The 26,320-nt window shown below is 38.4% G+C and overlaps 1 protein-coding gene and 1 long non-coding RNA gene across 10 annotated transcripts in view; one reads left to right on the forward strand and one right to left on the reverse strand.

Moving 5' to 3' along the window:
- Positions 1-611: 611 nt before the first annotated feature.
- LOC146761858 (uncharacterized) lies at positions 612-13,503 on the reverse strand. The gene is made up of 2 exons (XR_014942673.1): positions 13,387-13,503; positions 612-886 (listed from the first exon to the last, which is right to left on the reverse strand). It is a non-coding gene; the product is annotated as an uncharacterized LOC146761858 (long non-coding RNA).
- A 1,636-nt stretch (positions 13,504-15,139) lies between these two features.
- GOLGA4 (golgin A4) overlaps positions 15,140-26,320 on the forward strand; it is a 57,773-nt gene continuing 46,592 nt past the window's right edge. For 3 of the 9 annotated variants that reach the window (XM_015854956.3, XM_085537652.1, XM_015854964.3), the window contains exons 1-2: positions 15,140-15,414; positions 18,923-19,018. In XM_015854956.3, the coding sequence (XP_015710442.2) occupies positions 15,328-15,414; positions 18,923-19,018 (183 nt within the window). In that variant the 5' untranslated portion in view covers positions 15,140-15,327. The other 6 variants (XM_015854953.3, XM_015854952.3, XM_085537649.1 and 3 more) reach the window with 5 other exon arrangements.

Consider the following 26,320-nt stretch of genomic DNA (forward strand, 5'->3'; position numbering starts at 1 on the left):
CTGCTGATTTACTCCCCCTTTTCTCTAAAAAGCTCTAAAACTGTTTTGCTCTGTTGAGGCATTCAGTGAAAGATCATCACCTGAGAAAGAGTATGAATGAATCTGGGATCAATTTGTAGGTCTGTTGGATAGAACGCCTCAAGTTCCTGCAGTGCTCTGCATAGATATTTAAGATTTCCTAGATTTTAAAGAGCTCTGTTGAACCATTTGGGAGAGCTCAACATTACTCAGGGTAAAGCAAATTTTCAGTTGCATTCAAAGCAATAGGTAAAAGTCTGTATAGACTAAATGTTAGATGCTGGGAAACAAACTAAGGCTTACTTCAAAAGAATATCTGAAATGGTTACAAAGCTTGAGTGCATGCAGACTGTATGCTGAAGATAGTTATGAAATTACTTAATACACTTCTCTAGAATTCAGTGGAATAATAAGGGAATGTTATCAGACTCTCTCCATAAGGCTTTTGTATGCATAAAACATTTACCAAATAGTAGCAAAAGCGAGCAACTGGCTGTTTGTTGTGGTAATATGCTTATTTCATAGCTGTTCTTATAGGAGTTCATAAAGGCTTGAAGGTTCCTGGTACTGCTGTCATTGCATAGTCAGTGAGCTTTTGTCTTTCCACTTACCTTATTTATTGTTAACAGCACAAAATAGAACATAGTTGAAATTATGTATATGTGTGATGTATTTTGATGGGGACACCTGCACATCTTTTTAGTGCTTTCCAGAAGGATGCCAGGAGTTTGTTCTGGTTCAGACCCTTTGTGTGCTCAGCAGAGGAATGGGTAAGGCTGGTCACTGAGTAGCTGTGGGTAGTGCTAATAGCAAATCTGGCATTCCAGTGTTTCCCCAGAAATTTAGATTTCCAGCTAAATATAATCTTCTGCAAAACAAAACAAAACAAAACAAAAAAACATCTGTTTTCAGTGCAGATTTCTTAATTTACCAAACAATTGAAAATAGAGCTCTTCTCACTTCCTCTTCACTGGTTTTGTCACTAAATTCTTAATAAAGACTTCTGGTGGTAAGCACTGGAACGTCGTGTTTTATATCCAGAATGTATTTATGGGACCATTTCTATAACTACTATGGATTCTTGATCATCTTAAACTTTAATTTTTTTAGTAATAATGTGCTGAGCAGTTTCCAAAGATCAGCTTGTTAAGTAAAAATAAGGAAAAGACACAGGCATTATTTTGATCTAAACCATTTACATGGATATAAATTACACAATACATTAACAGTGTCTATGGACTGAGAGTTTGTTAGAAACTTTTTTTAAAGTGAAACTATAATCTGAAAAAAAAAGGAATTTAGAAATCAGTTGTACTATAAAATTTGAAAGTTTTATGTTTACATGGTGTGTTTAACTTTCATGCAAAGCTTTTCATTATTATTCCACTGTAAAAACAACTGGGGATGTAAGTGTTGCTATCCTTACACTAGCAATTAATGTATACTAAACATCATTATTTAAAGCTCAGCTTAAAATCATGATCTGTTCCATGCGTGTTATGTATCCCCAAGAAGAGATTGTGTAAATGGTTGTTGATTTTAGTGGTGACACACAAACCACATAAAGGAAATCACCTCACTCTTACGTAGTCATGCTGAGTCTGCAAATGTGACGTGCAGTGTCTAAATTAAGCATAAACGACTATATGTGAATTTTTTAGTCTGTACTCAGACATTTTTGTTAGTTACTTTTCTGACCATTTACATAAATTTTTAAGTAGATGTCATTAGTATATAAGTTTAAGCACGACTTCTCAGAATATTTAAATGATGTAACACACTGAAATGTGATTTATTAGATGTCCCCTATGCCTGACAGCACTGCTCAAATTATCTTGACCTAATACAGAGTTGCCATTAGCTCTGATAAGATGAACAAGTTACCAACATAACTAAGACATTCCTACTACAGTTTTTTGTTTTCTTTGGAGAATACGAAAAAATTTTAAATATATTTTTTAATCTTTGCTTCCTACATGAAGAGACAGCTCCTTTGCAATTCTCTTGTGACTGCACAGATTCACCATGTAAGAACAGCCTTTGCCTCATTTTCTCCAACAGCAAAGCTGACCCTCAGCATTAAAAACCAAATGGAGCAAATGAGCCAGCTTGAGAGAGATGCTTCCTTTCCACGACTGCTGTGCTTGTTTGTATTCTGCTGCTTGCTGCTTTTGTGAATGTGCACTTGCTTCTTTGGATATCTGTCATTCATTTCTATCATAATTTGAAGGGGGACGTGGATGCTTCCTTCATATAAGTACTGTTCACTTTACTATATAAGTAGTGCTGGTTTACTACAAGAGCCAAGACTGGATTTAGTGGGCCATTTAGTGAAAAACAAAACAAAAAAAAAAATCTGAAAATCTAAAATAACCTCCCCCCCCCAAGAAAAAAAACAACAAACAAAACAAAACCAAACAATGAAACAAACAAACAAACAAAAAACAACAACAACCATAAAACTCACCAGCCTTCACAGCAAGAAAGACATTGGGGCCCTGGAATATACCCAGTGAAGGGCAACAAAACTGGTGAGGGGTCTGGAGCACAAGTCTTATGAGGAACAGCTGAGGGAGCTGGGATTGTTTAGCCTGGAGGAGGCTCAGGGGAGACCTCACTGCTCTCTATAACTACCTGAAGGGAGGTTGTGATGAGGAGGGGCTTGGCCTCTTCTCCCAGGCAACAAACAGGACCTGAGGAAATGGCTGCAAGTTGTATCAGTAGTGGTTTAGATTAGACATAAGGAAAAACTTCTCTCAGAGAGTGGTCAGGCACTGGAATGGCTTCCCAGGGAGGTGGTAGAGTCACCATCCCTGGCAGTGTTCAAGAGGCATCTGGATGAGGAGCTATGATATATGGTTTTGTAGCTTGTGGTAGCAATGGTACTGGGTGGTTGGATTAGATGATCTTGTAGGTCCTTTCCAACCTTGTGATTCTATGAAAAGAAACCCATCCTCTCAACATGACTATAAAAAGCACATCTGGTACCAGAATGAAGGCACAATAAATATGATATTTTTGTATACTGTTTTAAAGAGCAGAATCACCTGAGATGACACCTTAAGTTTTTATGCAGTGACTAAGTTTTGCTGCTTCGTTATACACATCAGATTCTTTTATTTCTTAAGACTTAAAACAAATGTTTTTAGGATTTATTAGTAAAAAATAGGAAAGCTTAGTCAATCAGTTTAAGAATTCTTCAGATTGTCAACAGAAACTAAAACATTTGTTCATATGTATATAAAATATGCATATGTACACATCCATGCGATATGTGTGTATACATATATTAAAAATATAAATAAGCCATAACATCAAGTACTAATAAATTAAAAATTAAAACTAGTCTACATGGAATCTCATACAGATTACAATGTCTTATGACAAGCAGTTACTCAAATAACCATTTGGATTCCTTAGGTTACTAACTTTCCATGTCTGCTTTACTTCAAAACCTTTGAGAAGAAATGTAAAGGGCTGCCAGAGCAGCATAAGTAAAGTGTGTGCTGACTTTTCAAGCTTTGCCTGTTTCCTGTGGGAGATACCACAGTTCTCAATTCCTGGTAAGAAAACCATTGAGGTTCATTTTTAGAACAACCAGTTCTGCATCTGCATTTATCTACTTTTACGTTATGGAAAGGATGTTTGTCTGGGTTGCCTATAAAAAAATGGTACCGGACATAGTCAGTGGAATGATAACAGTTATGTAAACCCAAGGCTCTGAATTGATGCAACTGAAATTTAGTTGCCTTAAACTAATTTAATTGTTCTGTCATTGACAAGCATAGTAGTGTTATGTCTGGAATGTAACCTCACATAGAGAAGACAGAGGAAAAAGGCTGCTTGCCAACTATATGCAGTTGTTAAAATGTGCATAATGTTTTTTCACAAACAACAGAAAGAAAAAACCCTTTCATGTTGCATGAGGAAAATTAATGGAAATTCTTCATTGTAGTTAGCTATTTGAGGTTGTGTTTGTTCACCCGTGTAAAACTCCTAGGAGTAACATCCAGAACATCCATCAAAGGTTCTGAAACAGTCACTTGAGAAATGATTGTGATTAAGAAAAGAGCTTCAAGGAAGATGTTGATACTAGTGCATCACAAACAGCAATCAGTACATTTATCAGTTTATACAAACCAAAATTTATTTAGCCTTTTGTTATATCTAACAAAATTTTATTTTACTTCCTTTATTTCTGGCAACAGCACATAAGACTAAGTAACAAAACTGGACTAAACTATTTTACATCCATCCTTGACTATACAAGGTTAAGATGAAAAAAAAAAGTGAGAGTTCGGCTTAGAAAAAAAATCTCAAAGCTTTTAATTTAAAACTATTTCTTTGATAATGAATTGCAAAATAAAAGTTTAGAGCACAATACACATCAGCAGCTCCCTGAGCTGCTCTGCTAAATACCCCTGACTGGCAGAGTGCTTACTGTGCACAAGGTCAGAGTCTGGGGGAATGCACTGCGGCCCCCCTAGTTACCCCAGCAATGAACCACAATGGCAGGGCACCATTGCTGGCTGGGAAAACAGCTGCCTTCACTGTGAGCCAGGCATCCCAGGAGTAAGGACTGGATGGTGTAACACAGAAGAGACAAAGGAGTGGTGCTGGCAGAGACTCAGTAAAGGTAAGATAGAAGTATCATGCAAAGTAGAAACTATTATTTCTGAGCAGCCACTGCAAATGGCTGCTATTAGCAGACTCTCAGCACTTGGAAGCTAAGGGTTGATGCGAGCATGATAATATAGAAGACCCAGTATTTCTGTCCTTAACATTGTATAGTACCACTACTCTCATTTCTCAGTACTACTACTATAATACTATAGTGTGATACTATATTTACCGATGTGGAAGGTTTGCAGCAAACTCCTCAAATGAGCAATCTCTAAAAAAAGAGATCCTGCCTTAGTGGCAGTCAGCCCTTAAATGAGATCTGGGAGAGGTGGAGCCAAGCTCCACCCCTTCCTGTAGCACAGCTGAATTACCTTCACCTGTGCTCCCTCAGCTGACTCATTGCTTGCCTCAGGTGGCCAATCAGAGGTTCAGGCTGTGATCAACAGTTTCCCATACAGTAACATACCTGATCTGTTTCTCATTCTTAAAGGATCCATTTCATTTTAGTAAGGAAGCTATTGGAGTATATTAATTATTTACATTTTTCTCCTTTCCCACTGAAAATCATGTTCTCTGCAAACATTAGAGTTTTCCACACTTTCATTATTTTTCCACACTTTCATTATTTTTATCTTTGATCAGCTTTCACATTTGAGCAGACTAACTACTCAACTAAACAAAACAAATTCTTCCATTGCAGCAAAAATGGCATTAGTTTCACTAACCAGAAGTAAAATTAGTAGTTGTCATTAATGGAGTTTATTTCTTGGGAGTTACTACTTGTCTGGTTTATCTTCTTAACTAATTATATAGGGAGTCTCTCCTTTCTCATTATTTCCCTTGCAACACATAACAAAGGTTTTGACTTGATCCTCTCTGCTTTGTTATCATATGGTGTTTCTGCATGAATGGTACATCTGGATTTATGTGCATGTCAATCAGTGGTAAAAAGAGACAATACTGCATTCAAAAAGTGTGAATGTTTGAACCTAAAATTCAAAAGTTTTATTAACATTTGGACCAGGAGTGGTTTGAAGACTGCTCATGTATATGTCTCTGTTCCAGACTGTTTTTTTCAGTCAACCACCCATCTGTTCTCTTTGTTCTGAGGCTTGCATTAAGCAACCACTGTTTTAACCTGTCTAATGTTTGCTTTTCCAGTTTGGGTTTTAGAGACTAGGTGCTATCTTGAAACAGCAATTTCTCCTTTGATCTCCAGAAAAATATCACTTTGCTTCTAAAGTTTTTTAATCTGCTTTGGTAAGAGAAATCCCTTCCAAGACTATTCAGTAGCTTCATGGCTGTTTTGCAAAGTGTAAGGTGATAGTGACAAGAGAATGTTTTATAAATACACACTGTGTACTTTAGATTACTGACACCACACAAACTAAAGCAGCCTCATTCCCACTGGTTTGTTATTGTATAATTTTCCATAGTTATCTCCTGTACTTAACTTTCCACAGTTTCTTCTGCTAAAGAGACCATACCAACAGACTCCAAGCCCCATTTGGCTTCTGGGCAGTATATTACCCAGTGAGACTTTCTGGCATTGTTCCTAGCTATTTAAAGATTAATAGGTTGCAACAGAGGTTGGCAAGAACAATATTTGATCTTACCTCTGCAGTGTTATTTGCTTAGCATTGTCCTTAATGGACTAGAAAAATATCTGGGCTGCTTAACTATACAGAACTAGATGAACGTTCATATCCTCCCTAATTAGATAAAACTCAGAGAAAGAAAGTAACTGTTACTATGCAGAGAAATAGGAGAAAATAGTGCATGAAACTTTTTCAGTACAAAATGTTAGATGATGTAGGGTATACACTGAATGAGAATTATAGCATGACAATGTGTTATGACAAGCAAGAGAAGTTATCTTTCTCACAGTATCTGAATAAACCCAGAAGGAAGTTTTGCCTTCCGCTTAAGTATTTTTTGTGCATACTTAGTATAATTACGAACTGTTAACTGTTTGCAACACTTTTTCTCTTCTCTCAGTATACTACATACAAAATAGTCTTGGTGCTGTGGATCACAGTAGTTTATATTGAAGAATTAGTTGAACAGATATATGGGGAGCTACATGATGTACAAAAGACATTTCTTCCTATTTTGAATAGATACAGGGATGAACTGAATAAAGGTAATATAATAAAAGAATAATACCTGGCATCTTACACTTGGAAATCAAAAGCTAAATGTCATCTCCACTGTAGTTCTCTCCAGAGAAATTGTATTTTAGTGTTTCAGTGTGTTCTGTTTATTCTGACCCAAGTACCCACAACAGGCCCTCCAAGCCTGAGTGCAAGGTCTGGCCTTCATCTCTTGCAAAGAAGTCAGTTTCCCTTCTGTGATTATGTATTATCACATTTAAAATAAAAGATTCAGGGAGTAAAAATCATATTGCAAACTCTTTAGTAAGCAAAGACTTGCAAAGTGACTTTCTTTGGTTGCATTATTCATGCAGATTGTTGCAAAATTAGAATAAGAAGCCCACAGTATGGCTTCTGGTTTCATAAGGAGGACCTAGCAGTGTTAGAAATAAAAATTGCTCAAAATCCTTTAAATCAAGACAGACACAGTTGTCTTGCTTTGTGGTTGTTTTCTTTTTCTCTTCCTAATGCCAAAATAGTTTGCTTAATATTGTTGTTCCAAACAAACTTGTAAAATTGCTAATATTTTTCTAGATCTGAACATTCAGATCCTGACCTCTGACTCCCCAATGACAATGAATGCAGTTTAAAACTGGTGCAGTCCCCATCCGCTCAGCATCTCTTTTGTCAGAGAAAAATCTCACCTCCCAGCAGATATTATTCCAAATGAAGTTTCAGATCCTGGAGAACAAGCTGAGGTCAGCTTAGTTTTTCTCTCTACAACAGTTTGTGTTCATGTTGCCTTTACTATAAATTGAAGTGTAAAATAGCAGCTCCGAGATTAACACTCCCTCCCCTTTCAGAGCCTTAGGACTGTCTATGTAGTTTGAAGAAAATTATCAAAAGAGATACTTCTATGAAGAACTGTCACTGTATTCTGGTCATAGGTGGTTTTGTTGTTGCTGTTGTTGTTTTTGTTTTGTTGGGTTTTGTTTTTTTTTTGTTTGATTGAGGCAGTTTTTAACTCTGCACAACTCTGGTCCATTTTAATAGATGCCTCGTTAATGAGGAATATATTCTATTAATAATTGAATATAACTGTGCTGTGAGCTGCAATTTGCATCTGTTAAGCCAAACAGAATGTCTCTGGTGTCTTAGGAATAAGCAAACTTCATGTGTATTAAATAGGAGTGTGGGAATCTAAGTAATGAAGTGAATGAGGTCTGAGAGAGAGCAATTGGATAATTAGAGTTTGAGATAACTTTGGAATTAAATCTGTTAACAGGTGAAGATGCAAAATAATATTGTTGCTTGGAGCATTCTGAGCAGTTTGGTAGTAACTTCCATTTAAGTAACAATTTTCTCAAGTCAAGAAGTGCTTCATGCCAGGCAGTATTTCTTTGCTAACAAGAGGAGGTAACAGAAGGGGTCATGCCAGTGTCTGTCATTCTTATAGAATAGTCATGGAATCTCCAAGCTTGGAAAAGACCTCCAAGATTATCCAGTCCAACTGTTCACCTATTACCAGTATTTCCCACTAAACCATGTCCCTCAGTACAACATCTAAGTGTTTCTTGAACATCTCAAGGGACAATGATTCCACCAGTTCCCTGGTCAGCCCATCCCAGCACCTGACCACTCTTTCAGGGAAGTTTTTCCTAACATCCAACCCGCATCTCCCCTGGTGCAACTTGAGGCCATTCTCTCTAGTCCTATCATTTGTTACATGGGAGAAGAGACCAACCCCCCACCTCTCCACAACCTCTCTCTAGATGGTTGTAGCGAACTATAAGGTCTCCGCTGAGCCTTCTCTTCTCCAGACTAAATAATTCCAGTTCCCTTCAGCTACTTCTCATAAGACTTATGCTCCAACTCAGTACTCAGTGTGGCCTCACCACAGCAGAGTACAGGGGATGACCACCTCCCTGCTCCTGCTAGCAACACTATTTCTTATATAAGCCATCATGCCATTGGCCTTCCTGGCCACCTGTGTACACTGCTGGCTTGTGTTCCACTGAGTGTTGACCAGCACCCCTAGGTCTGTCTCTTCTGCACAGTCTTTCAGTCAGTCTGCCCCAAGCAAGCCTGTAGTGTTGACAGGGGCTGTTGTGGCCAAAGTGTGGGACCTGGCACTTGGTCTTGTTGAATTTCATTCCACTGGCCCCAGCCCAGGGATCCATCCTTCTATAGGGTCTTCCTACCCCCATGCAGATCAACACTTCCTCCCAACTTGGTGTCATCTGCACACAATGTCCTCATCTAGGTCATCAATAAAGATATTGAACAAGACAGGCCCCAGTACCAACCCCTGGAGATTATGAAATAGCATGAGAATACAGCAAGGGGAAGGACCTCTTTTCATTCTGTGTGTACAAAAGTATGGATGTTTCCTAGATGATAGGATTAAAAATATTTTTAATTATAAATCTGGGAATAGCATCAATCCATTCAAACCCATATCTACTATGGAGCTGCTGTGCAATACTTGTAGAACTTGTCTTCCAGAAATCACTTTGCTCTGCTGTGAAGTGACTTGTGTTTATTTTATGGGCCTATCATCAGGCTTACCTAGCATTTGTTTGTAAATCACTTCAACAAAAGCAGATATTATGCATTTAAATGAATGCTGAATAATATCACCGTTCTTGCAGCAGTTCAGTGGAGGTGATAAAGCATCCACTTTCTTCAGCTGTAAAGGTAAGTAAGTGCTTTATGAACCTGTCATTGAGAAATAGGTCAGACATGAAAGGAATTTCAGGCCTAAAGGCCTTGGGTCTCTTCAACCAGCTCTTCCACCCTACTCAGTGGGTGGAAAACTTTGCAGTACATCCATGGATCTAGAAAAAGGAGTCAAGGAGGATAAGAAACACTTCTGTCCAAAGCATTTAAAAACTAAGAGTAGTAGGGAATTTAGAGTATGACAATAGTCAAGCAATAATATACCAGTACCAGCATATTTTCTTCATCTGAAATTGGTTGAGTGTTCCTAGTTGTATTATGTTCAGAAATTTAGCAGTGAATTCTGCTTGATGTAGCATCTCCAGTAATATGGTTTTAGAAGCTTCACATTTTAGCTATAGGGATCATACAGATTACATATATGTAATTATATGTACATATATGTAATTACATATATGTATTTTTAGCTCTTCCCAGCTGAATATCCTTTCTGTCTTGAGATACTTGCATGTATTCTAAGTGCTGCTGAAAATTATTATGCAAAATCATTTGCTATTTCTTAAAGACAGTACTTAAGGGGAAATATGATCATAAAATCAGAAAAATCCTAGCAGGGAAATAACTGAATTTATGAATCTGTGTATCACTATTCCTAAAAAGGATGACCTTTATACGAGCAATTGGGAAAACAAAGAGAAAATCTAACCATGTTTTTGCAAGAAATTGGGTAGCATCCCTTTCTTGCTTAAAAGACCAACAAGAAGAACAGTGATGCAAAACAGCTTACCCAGGGTTGATGAGCTGGGCAGTGCTGGGAAGCAAACTCAGGACTTCTTGAAACCAACAAACCTACTGATCTGTCATAAGGACACTCTGCCTTTAGAAGCAAGTTCTTTACTCTTTTGGATATAAGGTCCCTGCCCGTATGGATTTCTTTATATTGTACGTGCAATAAGTAAACAAACAAGCAATCAAACAAACAAACAAATGAATAAAATATTCAAATGAGAATCTGCTGCCAGCTCATTTAAAGCTGAACTCATGACTGGCATCACTGCTGATTTGAAGAAGCTTCTGTTTTATAGCACCCTTATCTCATGGGATTTCATGGCATCCACAGATTTTAAAGGAAGTACAGCAACTACCGTGAAATACAAGTTAAGAGTTTGGACAATTTAGACAAAGCAGAATGGGAATGCCACCTAACCAAGATAAAATGATTATTTTTGTTTTAAGAAAGCAACACTCTTGCAAGATCCTGGCCCTCACTATTAAATCTCTCTATGGACTATGTTTCTGTTCACAAAGAGATGTCTTATTCAATTGCATGAATCCAGATACTTTTCCTCGTCTTGCAGTCAGAAATTTACCCAGTGACTCTTCAAAGCCTGAGCTTGCACTTTGTACTTTTGGAAGAGAGGCATGTTCCATGAAATGTGACCTCTGAACAACTTTCCCACTAGAGCAGAAAGCTTCCTTTCTCTCCCAAGGTGCAGAGCAGCAATGCCTGTCAGCTTTTCTTCACAATGAAGTGAGTTTCTTGCCTTCTCAGTTCAAGCAACTGCAGATTCTAGGCTATCTTTCAGCTTTCTCAGGTACTGCCCTTGCTCTTTACATAGCTTTGTGCATTTTCCACAAATTCACAGATCTTATTCCTCTCATGTATATCTTTTTTAGATGGTTGTTGGTGAACCCTTTTGCTCAGTTTTCCCTTCACTGAGTTAAGACCAATAGCAGAGCACCACAGATGCACATACAAATACACAAATAGACTGCTAAGCAACCATCAAGCCAGACACATGGTAAAGAGACGTACTATTAGATATCCAGCAGGTTACTTAGAGTAGTTTGTTCTTCATATGCATATGGTTAAATGGTTGTTGTAGGTTTCTGTTTGTTTGTTTTGCAATTCCTTGTTCTGTGTTTTTTAGAACACTTATTCCGTCACTGACAATGACTATAGATGTAGTCCTAATCTTCTAGAACACTGACATCTGCTGGTAGTTGACAGTCATGATATTTAGATAGAAAAGTAAAACTATCTGTCAAATCAGGCTGAAGATGTACTCTGACTGTTCAATAAGTCCAGCTTTCATTTAAAAACTGGGTTCTAGTCACAGTAATGTAATTAAAGGATGTATCTTGCATAACTACTTCTTCACTTGTGCAGCCTAGGGGGCCTGCTTTGCAGGGGAGTTGGATTCACTGATTTCTGGAGATCCCTTCCAACCCCTACAGTTCTGTAATGCTTCTCACTCTGTAAGCTGCATCTATAGAAAGTTGTCACAATTTTCACTGTACTATCAGATAATGTGTGGTTGTTTGTAACCCTTGTGATGAAATAAATACTTCCTGACTGATGCTGACTACCTGCACACCCGTGGATATGCCACTGCATAACTGCCTTAATAGCAACATTTTAAATGTTTTGAGTAATAAACACTGCAGTTACAACAAAATGCAACTTTCCATAATCTGTATGTAAAGAGCAGCAACATGCATTGTAAGTTCTGGGCAGTAACTCCCGTTGTTTGGCTAGTGCTCCCTTCTGCTTACATACATGTTATTACCAGTTCACATTAATCTGTTTTTATAGCAATTTCTTCTATGTCAAATAAGATTCATTGGAAGTAACAGTAATGTTTTCATCAGATTCTTTTAACAACATGATGATATAAAGAAAAAATTCAAGCATTTTGGATGACAAACCTCCTTTCAAAAAATATGAACCAATATAAAAAGTTATTAGAAGTGATACATATGTGATCCTTCCTTCTTTTATGTCTTTCCATATGTGTGATGAAGGAGTGGATTGAAAGAACTAGCTCTTGGCAAATTCATACATTTTTCACAAAGTAATTGGAGTTGAGGTGTGGAAAAGCATATTGAAAGCCACATAAATAATTCATCCCCAGGGCTTTCTTGTGACTTCCACAGAGCTGCAATAACTTAAAGAGAGCATTTTGAAAATCAGGTTAGGCTGACTAGAGGCCATCTCATGAATACTGTCATTAGCAGCCAAGATAAGTTACTCATTGAGAAACAGAGCTGCTTGTTAGCTAACCTTGAAATAGCACTTAGTGGGATTACTTCAGTTTAAACTTAAGCAAATTGCTCAGCTAAGACCATACATTCCTGAGCGATCTGAAATAAGAACTCCAGCAATGTAAAGCTATCCAGCTTTTGGCTGCCTGTCTCTCCTGCAGTGGAGAGACTCAGCACAGTAAGTCAGCAGAAAGCTATTTGCTATTCTGTCAGTTCAGTTTTCTGCAAAATCAACATACAGCAATGGCTGGAGGAAAGGCCTGACAAGCACTGGCTGTAGCACAAGGTGAGGAATGGGACTGCAGGGATATGTGGGCCCCTGTCACTGACGATTAGGGAAGTCTAGACTGCTATGAAAACACAGTCTTTTACATTAATGCTCAGTTTCCATTCCCACGGAGATACATTAACAACTGCTACAGATTCGCTTGGGAACAGACTTTTATTCTTCATTATCTATCATATCCAGAACTGTGCAGAAGTACATTTATCTTTTACCGACTTACCCTCTAGAAATAAAGTACTCTTCAGTTACATAAAGGGTTTTGTCACCCAGAAGGGGTGGGAATTAAAGTGATTCCAGACAATTCCCCCAGGACTTCACTGAGCTTGGAGTAAATTCTTTGTATACTGAAATCAAACTTGCCCAGACACTACAAAATGAAAAGGTTTATGAAGGTATTTTGGGAAATTATCAGATGTATCTTCAGAATTTGAATATATATATTCAGAACACAACAATGAAATTTAGCAAGGAAATAATACAGAGCTTGCTTTCATGTTTTGTACATTTTATACAAAAAATGAACAAAGTTATAAATGCTATAAAAAAAGTAAATGTAAAGGAACAATGACAAAAGTAAGGACAGGAAGTGGCAATAGTGGTAGAAGACACGGTTAGAAAAAGAAGAAGAAAAACTTGACTTACTCCATTGATATCTGGACAGATAGTCCACCAGGATAATAATGTCCTGAAAGACGAAAGGCAGCTGTAAGCTCTGCTTTTCTATCTTTTTACTGTATGAGTTAGTTTCCTTTTAATATGCATCTAGCCATCAAATTTACACAGTACACTTAGTGACGAATTTAAAATTAGAGTATAATTACTGGTGCTGCAGAGACCAAGCAGCACTGTGGAAAAGCACAGAGGTGTGGTAACCAGGGATGTGTTGGGAGGCTGGAGGTGAGGCTAGAGGTGCAGTGGTTAGAGAGTTTCCCAGAGCACTCCTTGGGCAGTGCCCTCACTTGCTACCTGGGAATGGTCTGTGCTACTGCATGCCAGGTGTAGAGGGAATAGAAGCCATCTGACACAAGTAGCAATTTTTCCCATTTTAGAACCACAGTTAAAAATAATCACCCGCTCCACATCATTACCTTGTGGGCTGCTTTTCAGGTATTTTTGCCCTCTTAGTCTCAGAAACAGTTTCTTATACCTCTATTTACAAGGCTACCTATACACAAGTATCACAACAAGTCATTCAGTTTATCTACTGCTAAACAGACTGTTGAATATTTTTTTTCACATGCAAAAAAAAAAAGTTAGGAAAAACTATATATATATTTCCTGTGAATGTATCTTGCTGATTTTGTGGTCAGTGCACAGCAAAACTATACATCTACATTTTTTTTCTCAAATTACTTAAAGGTGACAGCAATGTATTTCAGTGCAAACGTGTCAGGGTGCTTGTGATTTCCAAGTGCATTTTTCAGTGCTATATAGAAGACACATGGTTCAGCATTTCTTGCAAATCCCATCATGTATTTCCAGCCTTCACATGACATCACTGGCAACATGGCAGTTTTGAAATAATCTCATTGTTGGAGAATGAATGGTAGCTGCTTTAATAGCCCTCTGTGTCTCAATGAGAGAACTGAACACACACACACACACTCATACACAATAATAATAATACGGCAAGTAATCTAAAGCTTCTGCAGTGGCCAAGAACATCTGCTCAGTTTCAAATAGAAAACTGCAACTGTGATGCTGTATTCACATCCTATTTGTAAAGAACACACCTCAAGTTTGCAAACAGAGTAGGACACAAAAGGTTTCACAAAGTGACTGCTAGCAGACATGTTTTCAGCCAGCTGCAGAAAGCAGGCCTGTGTGTTTTCCACAGACCTCCACACACCCAGCAATGGGCGCCTTAGAGAAGAGCTTTGTCACACAAGGAAGGGTTTAGAAACCTCTGACTGACGTTTTGGTGAGTCATAGGATCACAGGATTTCCCGAGTTGGAAGGAACCCTCGAGGAGCATCGAGTCCTGTCTCCACACAGGACCGCCCAAAATCCAGACCCAATGTATGAGAGCACTGTCCGAACGTTCCTTGAACTCCAGCAGCCTGGCGCCGTGACACTGCCCTGCGGAGCCTATTCCGCACCCCCACCCTCCCAACCAGTGAAGACCCTTTAACCAGTTCCCACTCAGATCTCAGCTCTGTCTCGCCGCACCACGCATTTATCGCTGCCTACCCACTCATCCTCTCAACCACCGCCACTGCGCTCCCCTACCGGCCCCGCCCGAGGCCCCATGGGGCGGGCCCTGAACCACCCCCGCAGCCGGGCCGGGCCGGGACGAGCTCCAGCGTGGGGAGGGCAGCGAATTCCCGGGGGAAGTTTGTGCCTCGCTGCGCCCCGTACCGCCTCAAGCACTCGGCTCCACGTTGGTCGCGCAGGCGCAGCGACGCGCTCACCTGCTGAGGGAAGGGGGACCCGGGGACGGTGAGGTGCCGGCGGCGGCCGAGCGGGGCAGGGGCTCGGTTCCAGTGCCATCTCACTGCAGGGGGCAAGAGAAGAGGAGGAGGAGGAGGGCGACGAGGACTACGAGGGAGGCAGCGCGCTCCTCTCGCCGCCGGACCCGCCGCCATGTTCAAGAAGCTGAAGCAGAAGATCAGTGAGGAGCAGGCGCCGCCGCGCGGCGCTGGGGGCCGGGCCGCCCCCCTCCAATCTCAGGTACCATGGGGGCCCGGCGGCGCGGAGGGAGGGCTCGGGGCATGACCCGCCGTGCAGCGGGAGCGGCCCGGGGGCTTCTGGGCGCCGGCGGGGGGGCGGCACCCTCGACACGCGGCGCTCCGGCCGCACCTCCGGGGCTCTGCGCCCACTGCCGGCCCTGCGAAGGCGGACTGAGAGGTGGGCTAAAGGGCTCGGTATGGAACGGCACGACGAGTGAGACATTGCGGTGCGGGGGGTGCGCGTTGTGGTATGCGCTGGAGTTGTAATTCGGTGTTGAGATCGCTTCTCATTCTAGTGTCTGCCCTTCACATTCCCGAGTCCCTTCTGCTTCCCTCTTTTGGAGGCCTGCTCTGCTCAACTTAGTCCCATGTGTGTGTGTTTTTTTAAGGTAGAAAAGCTGAGAAAAGTGTTGTTCTCAGCTTTACATTTTTTAGTTTGCTGATAATTTAGCTGACTTTTCTTCTCTCTTTTCTCTCTTTTACTTGTACCCCGATAGAAGTGCATAATTAGTATTGGTTTCTAGAAACTACATTTCATAATGAAGTACTGTGCGTTCAGTTTGCTGTGTGCAGTCTTTGGTAGTGGCCATGGCCAGGAATGTTGTGATGATTTCATACATGTGTCGAAGCAGAATCTTCACTGTACCAGTTCAGAGTTGTGTAAAAGACAAGTTAACTTTACTTCATCAGACTCTGTGCTTAGACGTGTACTGTCAGCCCTTGTCTCTTGAGTTTTTGCTGGGTTAGGAATCCTTTACATCTTGGAATCTAGCAGAGTAAAAGTGATATAAACTCGGCATCGTGCTAATAGCAGGCTGCAGGCAGCAACTGCACTCTTCCGACATATCAGCCATCAGCTGCCTGTGCCTGGCTGGGTGTAACATGATGCATGGGTGATCTGGTGTTGTGTGGGCTCATAGTTTCGACCCTGCTGACATTCAGCTACTTAATATTTGTTTTAATTGCTTATTTGTCAAGTAGGGGCAGTACTTCTGGAGATGGATTGTCTGCAAAGCTCTCTGTAGCTTGTCAAGATTAATTTTAAGCCCTTTCATATCTATTCATTTTGAGTCTTCTCTAGAGAGTTAAAGGAAGTACATTTTTGTCACAGTCAGGTCAGAATAGTGTACTGAATTGGCACACGTGCTGAACTTTCATATACAGTGGAAACAGAGCTGCAGAACCTACTCTTATAAACAGCCAGATCACAGTACTTTGTACACAGTGTTTTCACCCAGTTAGCGGGACACTTGTTACGTGTGTTTTCACTATACATGAGGGCTCACTAGAAATCAACATTGTGGATAAATTTGGGTCCAAATGGGTGTGGTTGCATTTATTTATTTTCTCACATCCACGGTTCAATATATTATAGTCTTTATTTGGTTGTTAAAGCTAATGCGGACTAATGTTAGCACTAATAAGTCTTATGAAGCATAACATACTTTCACTTAGTCTGCTATGGGCAAACTATATAACTATATATAAGGTTGACATGAGTGGAGGAGCAGACAGAACAAGAAGAGATTTTTGTTTGTGTGTGAAATAGTTTTCTTACAGTATTACTTTGATTGATGTTAACTGATGTTAAGTTTGATCCTAAAAGTAAAAATAGACTGATCTGTTTGTTAGTTCCTGTGCTTTTCAAAATAGATTCTGTGATTGAGGAAGGAGAGTGAAGGTACTAAGGCCTGTAGAGTGTATTGGAGACCTGCAGGGGCGTGGGAAGTGCCTTTGTTCCCCTGCTTTTAGTAGATATATAAAGAAACTGCATTCACTAAATGATGTGCTCTGTCATCACAGAGACTAATTATTTCACTAGGATACCTCCTAGTGAAATAATTTCAACCCAAGTTTTCCAAACATTTGACATTTTTTGTTCTATGGAACTTGTATCTGAATTCATTTTTCCTCTTTTTGTTCGTGTCCTCCCCTTTCACAGGGAGGCCTCACTTGCCATTCCCTCTCAGGGACACATAACTTGTTGGCTGTGTTCTAGCTGTGGTGTCTGAGGCTGTATTTACCACTCTAACACTGATTAAATCCACAGGCACCGTTTCTCCCATCATAACATTCATCTGAATGGTTTTTCACACAAGGTCTTTTTAGGCCTTCCTCTTCCATGTCATTGGTTAGCTAATGGATGTTAGCCCTCTGCATCTGAAAACCTGTCTGATGCAGGACATGTCAGCTTTTGAATGCTGACAGAGAGAAAAAAAACTGCTTTTGCAGTTGCAGGAATCCGTTTGATCTTTCGAACTTCAGTTCCGGAATTCTGCTGTTTGTTGCATAGGATCAATGGTTGCTCCTGCTACCCTGCATGGTGCTCCTAAAGTTACTCCCAATTGTCTAGAGGGATGAGTGCACGAAGCAATAACAAACGTAGAACCAGCCAGGGCAGAGCAAAGAGACGCCTTCATACTCCTTCTGAACAGCAGCTAAGTGCTGATGAACTTTTGGAAATCTTTTTCACGCTGTGTGGTGAGGGCTAGGAGATGTCTTCTTCATATAACTCGCTTTGAGCTGGGTAGTGGAAGGAAATGGAGAGCAGGAATAGGTTGCTGTTGTTGTGACTGATATCCTGACATTCATGTTTCAGAGCATCCAGCTCAGTCATGGTCTTGTGGTAGACATTTCATAAGGAAGAATTTATGTATGCAATCTAAATGATGGTGCTGCGACAAAGTGTGAAAGGATTTGAGATTACTTTTTTCTTGGTGAAACTGTTTGTTAGTTCTGGTTATGTTGTTCCATTTATGTAAAGAGAAATCTCATTAATTTATTTCTTTGTATGTAAAACTTGCTGATATTTTAATGCTTGCTTCAATATTGAAGTTCTCCAAGTGAATGTTGAAGCACAAGGCTGGCAAGCTACACTTGGTTACTTTGGCTTGTCGCAACCTCATTCAGTATGGAGTTGTGAAACATCTTAGAATGGATGTTCAATGCTGGCAGAAACAAGTTTGACATCAGGAAATGAGTCATGTTCTACCGCTGCCCTTTTCTTTTGCTTAGAATGTATTTTGTTTTGAACAGTCTTTAAAAAAAGTTTTTCCTCTGTCAGTTTTTTTATTATTAATTTCTTAAAGGAATCATATGGCATTCCTTATGTAAAATATCAAGTGCCTGTCAGTGTGCAAATCTTTTGAGCTATAAACTAAACATTAACATAAAGATAACACATTAATACTTTAAACAAGTGTTAATATATGCTTGTAGTATTGTGAAGCTTGAGTTTAAGGTCTGGACTGACAGCACCATGGTGCTAATAATCAAAATACATATTTTGTTGCCTGCTTTCATGGTTGTTTCTCAACAGTGTATGCTGTGGAGACTTAGTTGTCACAGATAGTATAGAAAGCAGATTTTGATTTCTTTAGAAGGAAAATGTACACAGGGCTTTACTGACATGTTATAGCTAGTAATTGTTAAGATAAATGACAGCATGGAATAAAGAATTCTGAACTGGTAATGTTAGTGGTTGTTGATATATGTGATTTCTGTATCAGGTCCCCCCCAGGTCTCCTCCACCAACTGTCAAAAGAAGCAGATCATCTTCATTGGCAGAGCAGAATGATGAAGGCACTTTAACACCAGACAAAGAGGTCAGTTGAGAACTAATTTTCTATATTTTTTAAGCTTTAAAATTTCCTTTAAAAACAAAGTAAAACACAACTTTGTATTGACTAACGTGCTTTTTTGTTTATTTGTTTGTTTCTCATAGGTTAAATCCTGTAGTGTTGACTGCTAGTGAAAAGGAACTTTAAGCTGTAGTAGTTAACTCCCAGATTAAGAAACTATTAAAATCATTCTTGACATTTTAAACATCTTATCCCTGTACTGAACTCAGTAAGCTACTGTGACAGAAGTTACATTCAGAGAGATTATTTTTTCTGTCCCTTCAGCTTGAAAAGCTGGGGAAGTTCTGTTGGCTGTTGGGGTAAATTGAGGCTGAGTAGCCTGAAGTATTAAAGTGAACCCTTATCAGTGTTTCTGACCATGCTAGTAATAAGTATCAAATTTCAGAACTGTCTCAAAAAAAACAAAAAAACAACACAAACAAGAAAACACCAGCCTAAAAATATGGGTATAAAATATGATTAAATTTGCAATGACTTGCATAAGCAAACTAGAGATAATCCACACTCGTCCTTGTTCAGATTGAGCACTGTGGGTTTTGCTTTTGTTTTTTTGTTGTGTGGGGTTTTTTTGTTTTTTTTTTGTTTGTTTGTTTTTTTTAATGGCAGGATTAAAAATAAATTTTAGAAGATCTGATTTAGAGCATGTGGAAATACACTGCAGCATTAAACAGGGAATGGTAGTGATTCTGTGAAATTTGAGATCTTAAACCCCTAGCTGTAAAACAGAATTTCCTGGTTTTGACTGGGGAAAAGAAAACAAGATACACTGTCTTACTATGGGCCCATCTACTTCAATTTTTAACACATTTTTGGCAGTAACCACTTATCTTGAAGTTTGTCTTCGGTTGTTGAAAACAGTACCAGTGATTACAGCTTGACAGTTTGTTTTCTGCAGTGATAGCAGAAACAAGGTGAAGACTATCTTGTGGTTTTGTTTTGTGCTTTAGAACAGCATTATTAGGTTTTCTAATGTTTTGTTGTTTGGTTATTTTTTTCTGTACTGTGGCATATATAGAATGACTTCCATTTGTCACTGCAGGGAGGCTTTCTCTTAGCTGATGCTCCACAGTGTCAGCAAGCAGTGTAACCCATGATAAATTATTAAACATTTGCTGCTTTTGTTTGTTTTTGTTTTAAGTGCCTCAAGACAGCTACTAGAATAGGATAAAAGTTAAAGGAACAATTTGATTGGGGTGGTAAGACCCTTTTAAGCAGAAAAAGCTTAGTGAAGCTGTGAGATAGTGACATTTATCTGTGTGGCTGATTCACTGGGATTTGTCTGTCATTGATTTGTCTGTGCCAACACAAAATTGTTTTCGGTGGCAAATAATAAGGGAAAAATAAGTGGTTACATTCCTCTTCCCTTTAATTATGCAAGTACCAACTGTTTTATCCACTGAAGTAGTACAACTTACTCATTGAGTCAAACTCAGAGCAGTGTTCTTTAACTTGTGTTTAGTTTTAGGAATGGCTGCTTTTATTCCATATCTTAAGAAGGTTCACGTTCCTAAAAGCTTTTCTTCTGTAGTTTATTTAATAAGAAATACTAAACCAAACAAGCCCTATCTCTCTTCACCATTCTTATAATGAAGTATTTTAAGAAATGAAAACATTTTCAAATACTGTTGAGCTCTTCTGACTTTACCCATATCTATCTATCTATCTATCTATCTATCTATCTATCTATCTATCTATCTATCTATCTATCTAATATATATATCAATGCTTTCTGCACTGTTTGTCATTTCTGCCAATTTTGCCTGCTAGCGTTTCATTTGATTTTATTATGTCCCAGTTTCTTTTTTCTTGTCTGCTCTTCAAGACAAACAGGAGAAGCAAAGAATCTACAGGACATGCCAGGCTTTACTGGAAGAACATTATCATGCTCTAAATACAGTAATTACTCTTGGAATGATCAGAGAGAGAGAGAGAGAAGTGTGGGGGGAAAATAAGATTAAGAATGGCAAGAGTACTAAAGTTACCCTAGATATACAGTTATCCCTTGGCATAGGGAGTTGTTATGAGAATTTTACTGATGCACATTCTGTAATTAAAGTTCTGAAAGCAGTGGGGGTGCTAAAGGAATGAAAATAACTGTTTTTTAATAAGATCAGCTTTCATGTCAAAAGGAAAAAATTAGTAAAAAAATAAATGATGGGAAATCTTCTTTTTCCAAATGTTCCTAATAAATATTAAGACTGGTTAAAAGCAAAAAGTCTTTCAACTGTATCTGTTGAACTTTCCTAAAATCCAGTTCAGTGGCATTATTTATAGTGCTTAAAAATTGATGCAGATACTACAGACCATCTCTGAAAATACATTCTAATTAGGAGAGCATTTTAAGCAATGTTACTGTTTGATTGTTCGTACGTTCTTTACATATAGTTGTCAATGGTGTTACAAAGAACTAGGGTTAGAAAACAATTCACTGAAAATGTTTGGCTTTGAAGAATACAGTAATATTTGTGTAGTATATGAATAATTATTAACCAACTTGGTATAGAAAGCTTAAACAAATAGAACTGAGTTGTGTTTTGGGGAACGCTCTCAGATTTTAAGAACCTCTGCACTTCATTTATGGAACACTAACATAAGTTTCTCTTATTCCTACCTTTTTTCTTCTTCAGCTTCAGTTTCAATGAAGCTATGACTCCATGGAGGATACAGAGAAGCTAATTTTGCTTTCTGTATAAGGAAAAGCAGAAGTCTTTTCTTGCAAGTAGCTTGCAAAATATGGCTTGAATATGAGATAAAAAGCATATATTGATACTTACCTAGAACTTTTTCAAACAAGTTGTCAGGTGACTTCTGAGTTTAATTTGGTGTCATTCAAAACAGATCTGCAGGATTAAAACCGAATTCCTGCTACTTCTGGTCTTTTCCAGGGAAGATCAGGGTTTTGTTTTCAAATTTCAATCTGTTACTGCATTGATTCTTAAACAGAATTTGAGGGCAAATGAATCAATCATATTTCTTATCTCTCCTAGAAATTCAGAATTTCCTGTTATGTATGAGGGCTGCTCTGAAAGTAATGCCTCCTGTTTTTATTAGTTTGGCCTGTTATGTCAAACACTGGTGTTGGTGATGTTGCAATGACGCAATAAAGGTTGAACCTTCCCATCAATAATCTATTATATTTTGTTGTCATGCAAAAGGTGGTGGCGGATGGGCAGTCTGACAGAACGGTGTCTGACATGAATGAACATCTGAAGCAAACCTGTGTCCTTGAGTCGACTGTGTAGAGAAAAAATGGCCCCTATTGATATTCACTGACACTGCTGAATGTTTATGGAGACCAAGCAGTGTATGAGTGCAGTGAGACGGTGGGTGGTGTGTTTTGGTAATATACCACAACTTGAAAGACAAGCTTGATTCCACAGGGTCATTCAGCTTTTTAATTTGCTCTGTCAATCAAGTGGTGCTATTGTGCTCTTTGTATCTGCTGTAGTTTCCATGGACTTAAATGGGAGGCATTACTTTGGGAGCAGCCTATGACCTACATAGTGCAAGTATGACTTTGCAAGTCATGCCCATCCAGTAAAGATAACAAAGGTAATTTAGAGCCACCAAGCAAGAGTGAACAGGTGATAGCTTTCTGTGTAGGGCTTGTCATTTATCCAGATCCAAATATCACTCATGTCCTCAGGAGTGTCATGGAAGTAACAGCAGAGCACTGTATATTTAGCTCCCTTTACAGCTAAAGATAAACTAGCAGTGGACTTCTCAGACTTTATGTTGACTATTAAAAGTGAATTGAAACTCTCTTCTAGCATAGGCTGATAATAAAGGAAGACAAATAAAAGTGGAAATAGCTTTTGTTTTTCTACCTTTATTGGTGCTGGATCTTTCATTTCTTCATCCAGTTTGAAATACTTCCAAATAAATACTTCCAGAATCTGTCTCTTTTTTATATGCAACTTTAAAACTGAGTTTTGGAGGCTGTATAGTCTAGTTCTTACCTAAGGCTTGTTGTTTTTTTTGTACCTCTTGATGCATGCACAGATTTGTTTAGATAGTTCATGAAAATAAAATCAAACCCAGCAAGGACTGGATTTGATTTCAGAATTATTTCTTCCTGTAAATGCAGTTCTGAACTTGCAGATTGAGACTTTATTAATCATGGAGAGAACTCTTGAACTTTGAGTTCTTACTCCAGTATTTTAATTACACAAACACAATAGGAATGAGGCATAAAAAGATCATTATGAATTGCACAGGCCTATTAAATAACTAGTTGTGTAAGGTCAGCAAAATACTGAATTTTTTGTAACTTTTCTGGCATTCCCCATATTGGGCAAATAAACTTTATTTTCCTTCTTCTTTTTTTTTTTTTTTTTTTTCCTCCTGCTGGTGAATGACGTACTCTTGTTTAGTTGCACCTGATAGCTGACATCCCTGGCTCCTTGAGCAGAATGTGTAAACTATTGGCTCATCTTTTAGTCAAGCTTGTAGCATAATCTATTATTTTTTTTGTTTTACTGTGCATGTATGCACGGAAAACTGTACACATGCAATTAGAGAAGCCTCTAAACATTGATATACTTGAAATGTACATACACCATAATGTACTTGACTAAACAAAAACAAGTTTGCATAACAGCATCTTCATCTGAAGCTTCCTTTTTCTGAGAGGGAATGATGTCTGCCTTTGACAATCAAACAAGTGTTACATATATGCAACATGAATTGATTCAATTACTCCCATCTTCAATGGACGATAAGATTTGGGTTGCACTATAATCACTGTTGAATTCTGTCTTTTGTTTCACAGCCTATTAAGATAGCTTTTTGATGTTGGTGTAGCTGCTTTAGTTTATGCCTCCCATTTATCAGAGCAAAAGAAGATTTGAGTGGGGTAACTCTTTGGAGAAAGGAAGAATAGCAAAATCTATAAACACCATTGGTTCTTGGGTTCAGACTTCAAAGAACATGTAAGACTGCTTAACCAAGACCAGACTTGAGGCCTAAAGAAACTGTGTTTCTAAAATCCTAGAGAGATCAACTCTTAAATAACAACACATAGTACTTAAAGTACTAAAGTAGTAGCATCATCTGGACTCTTGGTTAATTACTTAATTTACCTCATTTGTAACTTTCTCTGAAAGCCAGAAATATATATTGTTGGTCAGTAAGATAAAGTAGAAGTACTGTATTAGGACAGAAGATCAGCAATATTACATGCTTAATTTGGTGCCTCAGTTAAAAGTCAATAAGGAATAGGGAGTTCATATTTACCCCGTAGCATGTTTGAAGCCTACAGTATTGGAAGATTTTAGTAGGATTTCTCTAAAAAGCTTTAAGGGTGATTTGATGGCATTCAGAGGACTAGAGAAAATGAGTTAAAGCATTATTTATATTTTTGCAAATTCTGTCTGTTTCTAGCATGCTTTAGACCTACTGGATTTTCTACTTGCCTTGTTCTGTTGATTACATCAACTGACATTAGGCTGATGTAGTAGTGCTAGTGATAAATTAGATAGCATAACAGTAAGTAATGTTTAATGTTTCTGACCTCACTAAGGGAATTAGGAGTGGTGCATTGCTTAAATACAAGAACCCATTGTGGCAATATTTACAACTGTTTGGCTTTGGCAGGCTTCCCTTTTTTTTTTTTCCTTGCTGCTTTTTTTTTTTTTTAATCGTTTTTTAGTGACTAATACAGGAAAAAAAAGGTAAATAGACAGCTAACTGTACTGCCATGCGGAACTATTAGTTTAGAAATGAGAAGTGCTAGTAAAAATAGGTATATACTTTGGGAAGTACTTGGTAGTGTAATTATAAGACTTATCTTGCAGCACTGCCTATAATATAACTATATAAACGTTGCAAGTAGTTTTTTATAAAGTAGGAATCTGCTGGTACTTGAGATAATTTTGAAGAAATATATATATTCAGTGCAACTAGGATTCTAAGGTATATGAATATTAGGAGATTAAAAATGTACTTTGTTTGTAACTGGTGGATTAATGAGTTTTTCACATGTATTTTTGAGACAGAGAAGGCTTAGTGGTATCAGAAGGCAAGTCACCTACAGAACTTAAAAAAATAAAAGTCAACGTCTGTACCTGAAATGCTGTCATTATATTGGGATTGAATACGATACTTTTAAAAAACTATGTGTTTCCCTTTCTTCTAAATAATCAAGACTGTATTTTGGCTGTTTTGAACTGAATGATGTAATGCACAATTTATGTTCTTGTCCTACTTTTATCAGTGTCTGTGGTCTGTACCTTCTTACAATGTTTTCAATAGTGTCACAAATCAGTAGAATTTTGCAACTTTCTTTACCTTATCATTTGATTTATCTTCGTTTTCGTACTTTTTGCATTGAATGACAGCTTCTAGCCGGGATGATAGCAGAGCCTGCTTTTCTCTCTGAGTATACTATCTTTGCTTTGGATCCCACCAAGCAACTTAAGCCACAGAGTGACGGTGTGGTGAGTCCTCCCACCCCTCTTAGCGATGCCTTTAGGAGAGGCTAAAGAGAGTCCTGTACTAGAAGGCAAACCTAGTGTTGCTTGTGGCTTGTTCTCACAATGGTGTCTTAACTACCTTGTTGCTAACCCTGCACTAAATTTCACTGAGTTACCTGGTAGCTCCTGGCTGGTGTGCTGTATGATGTGAATTTATTGTAACACATAAATTAACACAGTTTCTGTTACATGAGTAACAATACTTTACTCAACTTTTAAGTAGTTGTTGCACAAAATTGTACGCTGGTTGCTTAGAATTTGATGATGCTACTGAAAGTCTTCCTCTTCATTTTATGTGTTCGTATTTCAAGATAAGTAAATATGATAAACACTGAGATTGCATGTAATTTTTAGACACACAAACATTTTGCTGCCTACAATGCAAGGCTCAGTGTAATTTACTGTTGATGGCAGTAGGAAAAGAAACAAGTTCAGCTACTTGGTAACCTGAATGATATTATTGTGAGGCTAAGCGGTCTTTTTTTCTAAATTGTTAAGATTTTATTTTAAATATATAGTTGTTTGCCTGGAAGTGTTGTGTGCATAGTATGCAAATTATGCAGATAGAGGAGCTTGGTTGGAAGAGAACAAGACAACCAGAGAGAAAATAGCAGACATAGGAACAAAAGTGGCCTTTTAATTTCTGACATATACAGATACAAAGCTGTATGATTCGGATTGTTACCCCAGAACTGGGATGTCTTTCTTCACATTCTTTGGAGCCATGGCATTCCTGAGTGCATAGTGACTCAAAACAGCATTAAAATTGTACAGTCCCAGACCATCAGACCAT

Source organism: Coturnix japonica, chromosome 2 (genome assembly GCF_054131305.1).
Source record: "Coturnix japonica strain WE chromosome 2, WE-NBRP24, whole genome shotgun sequence".
NCBI classification, from domain to species: domain Eukaryota; kingdom Metazoa; phylum Chordata; class Aves; order Galliformes; family Phasianidae; genus Coturnix; species Coturnix japonica.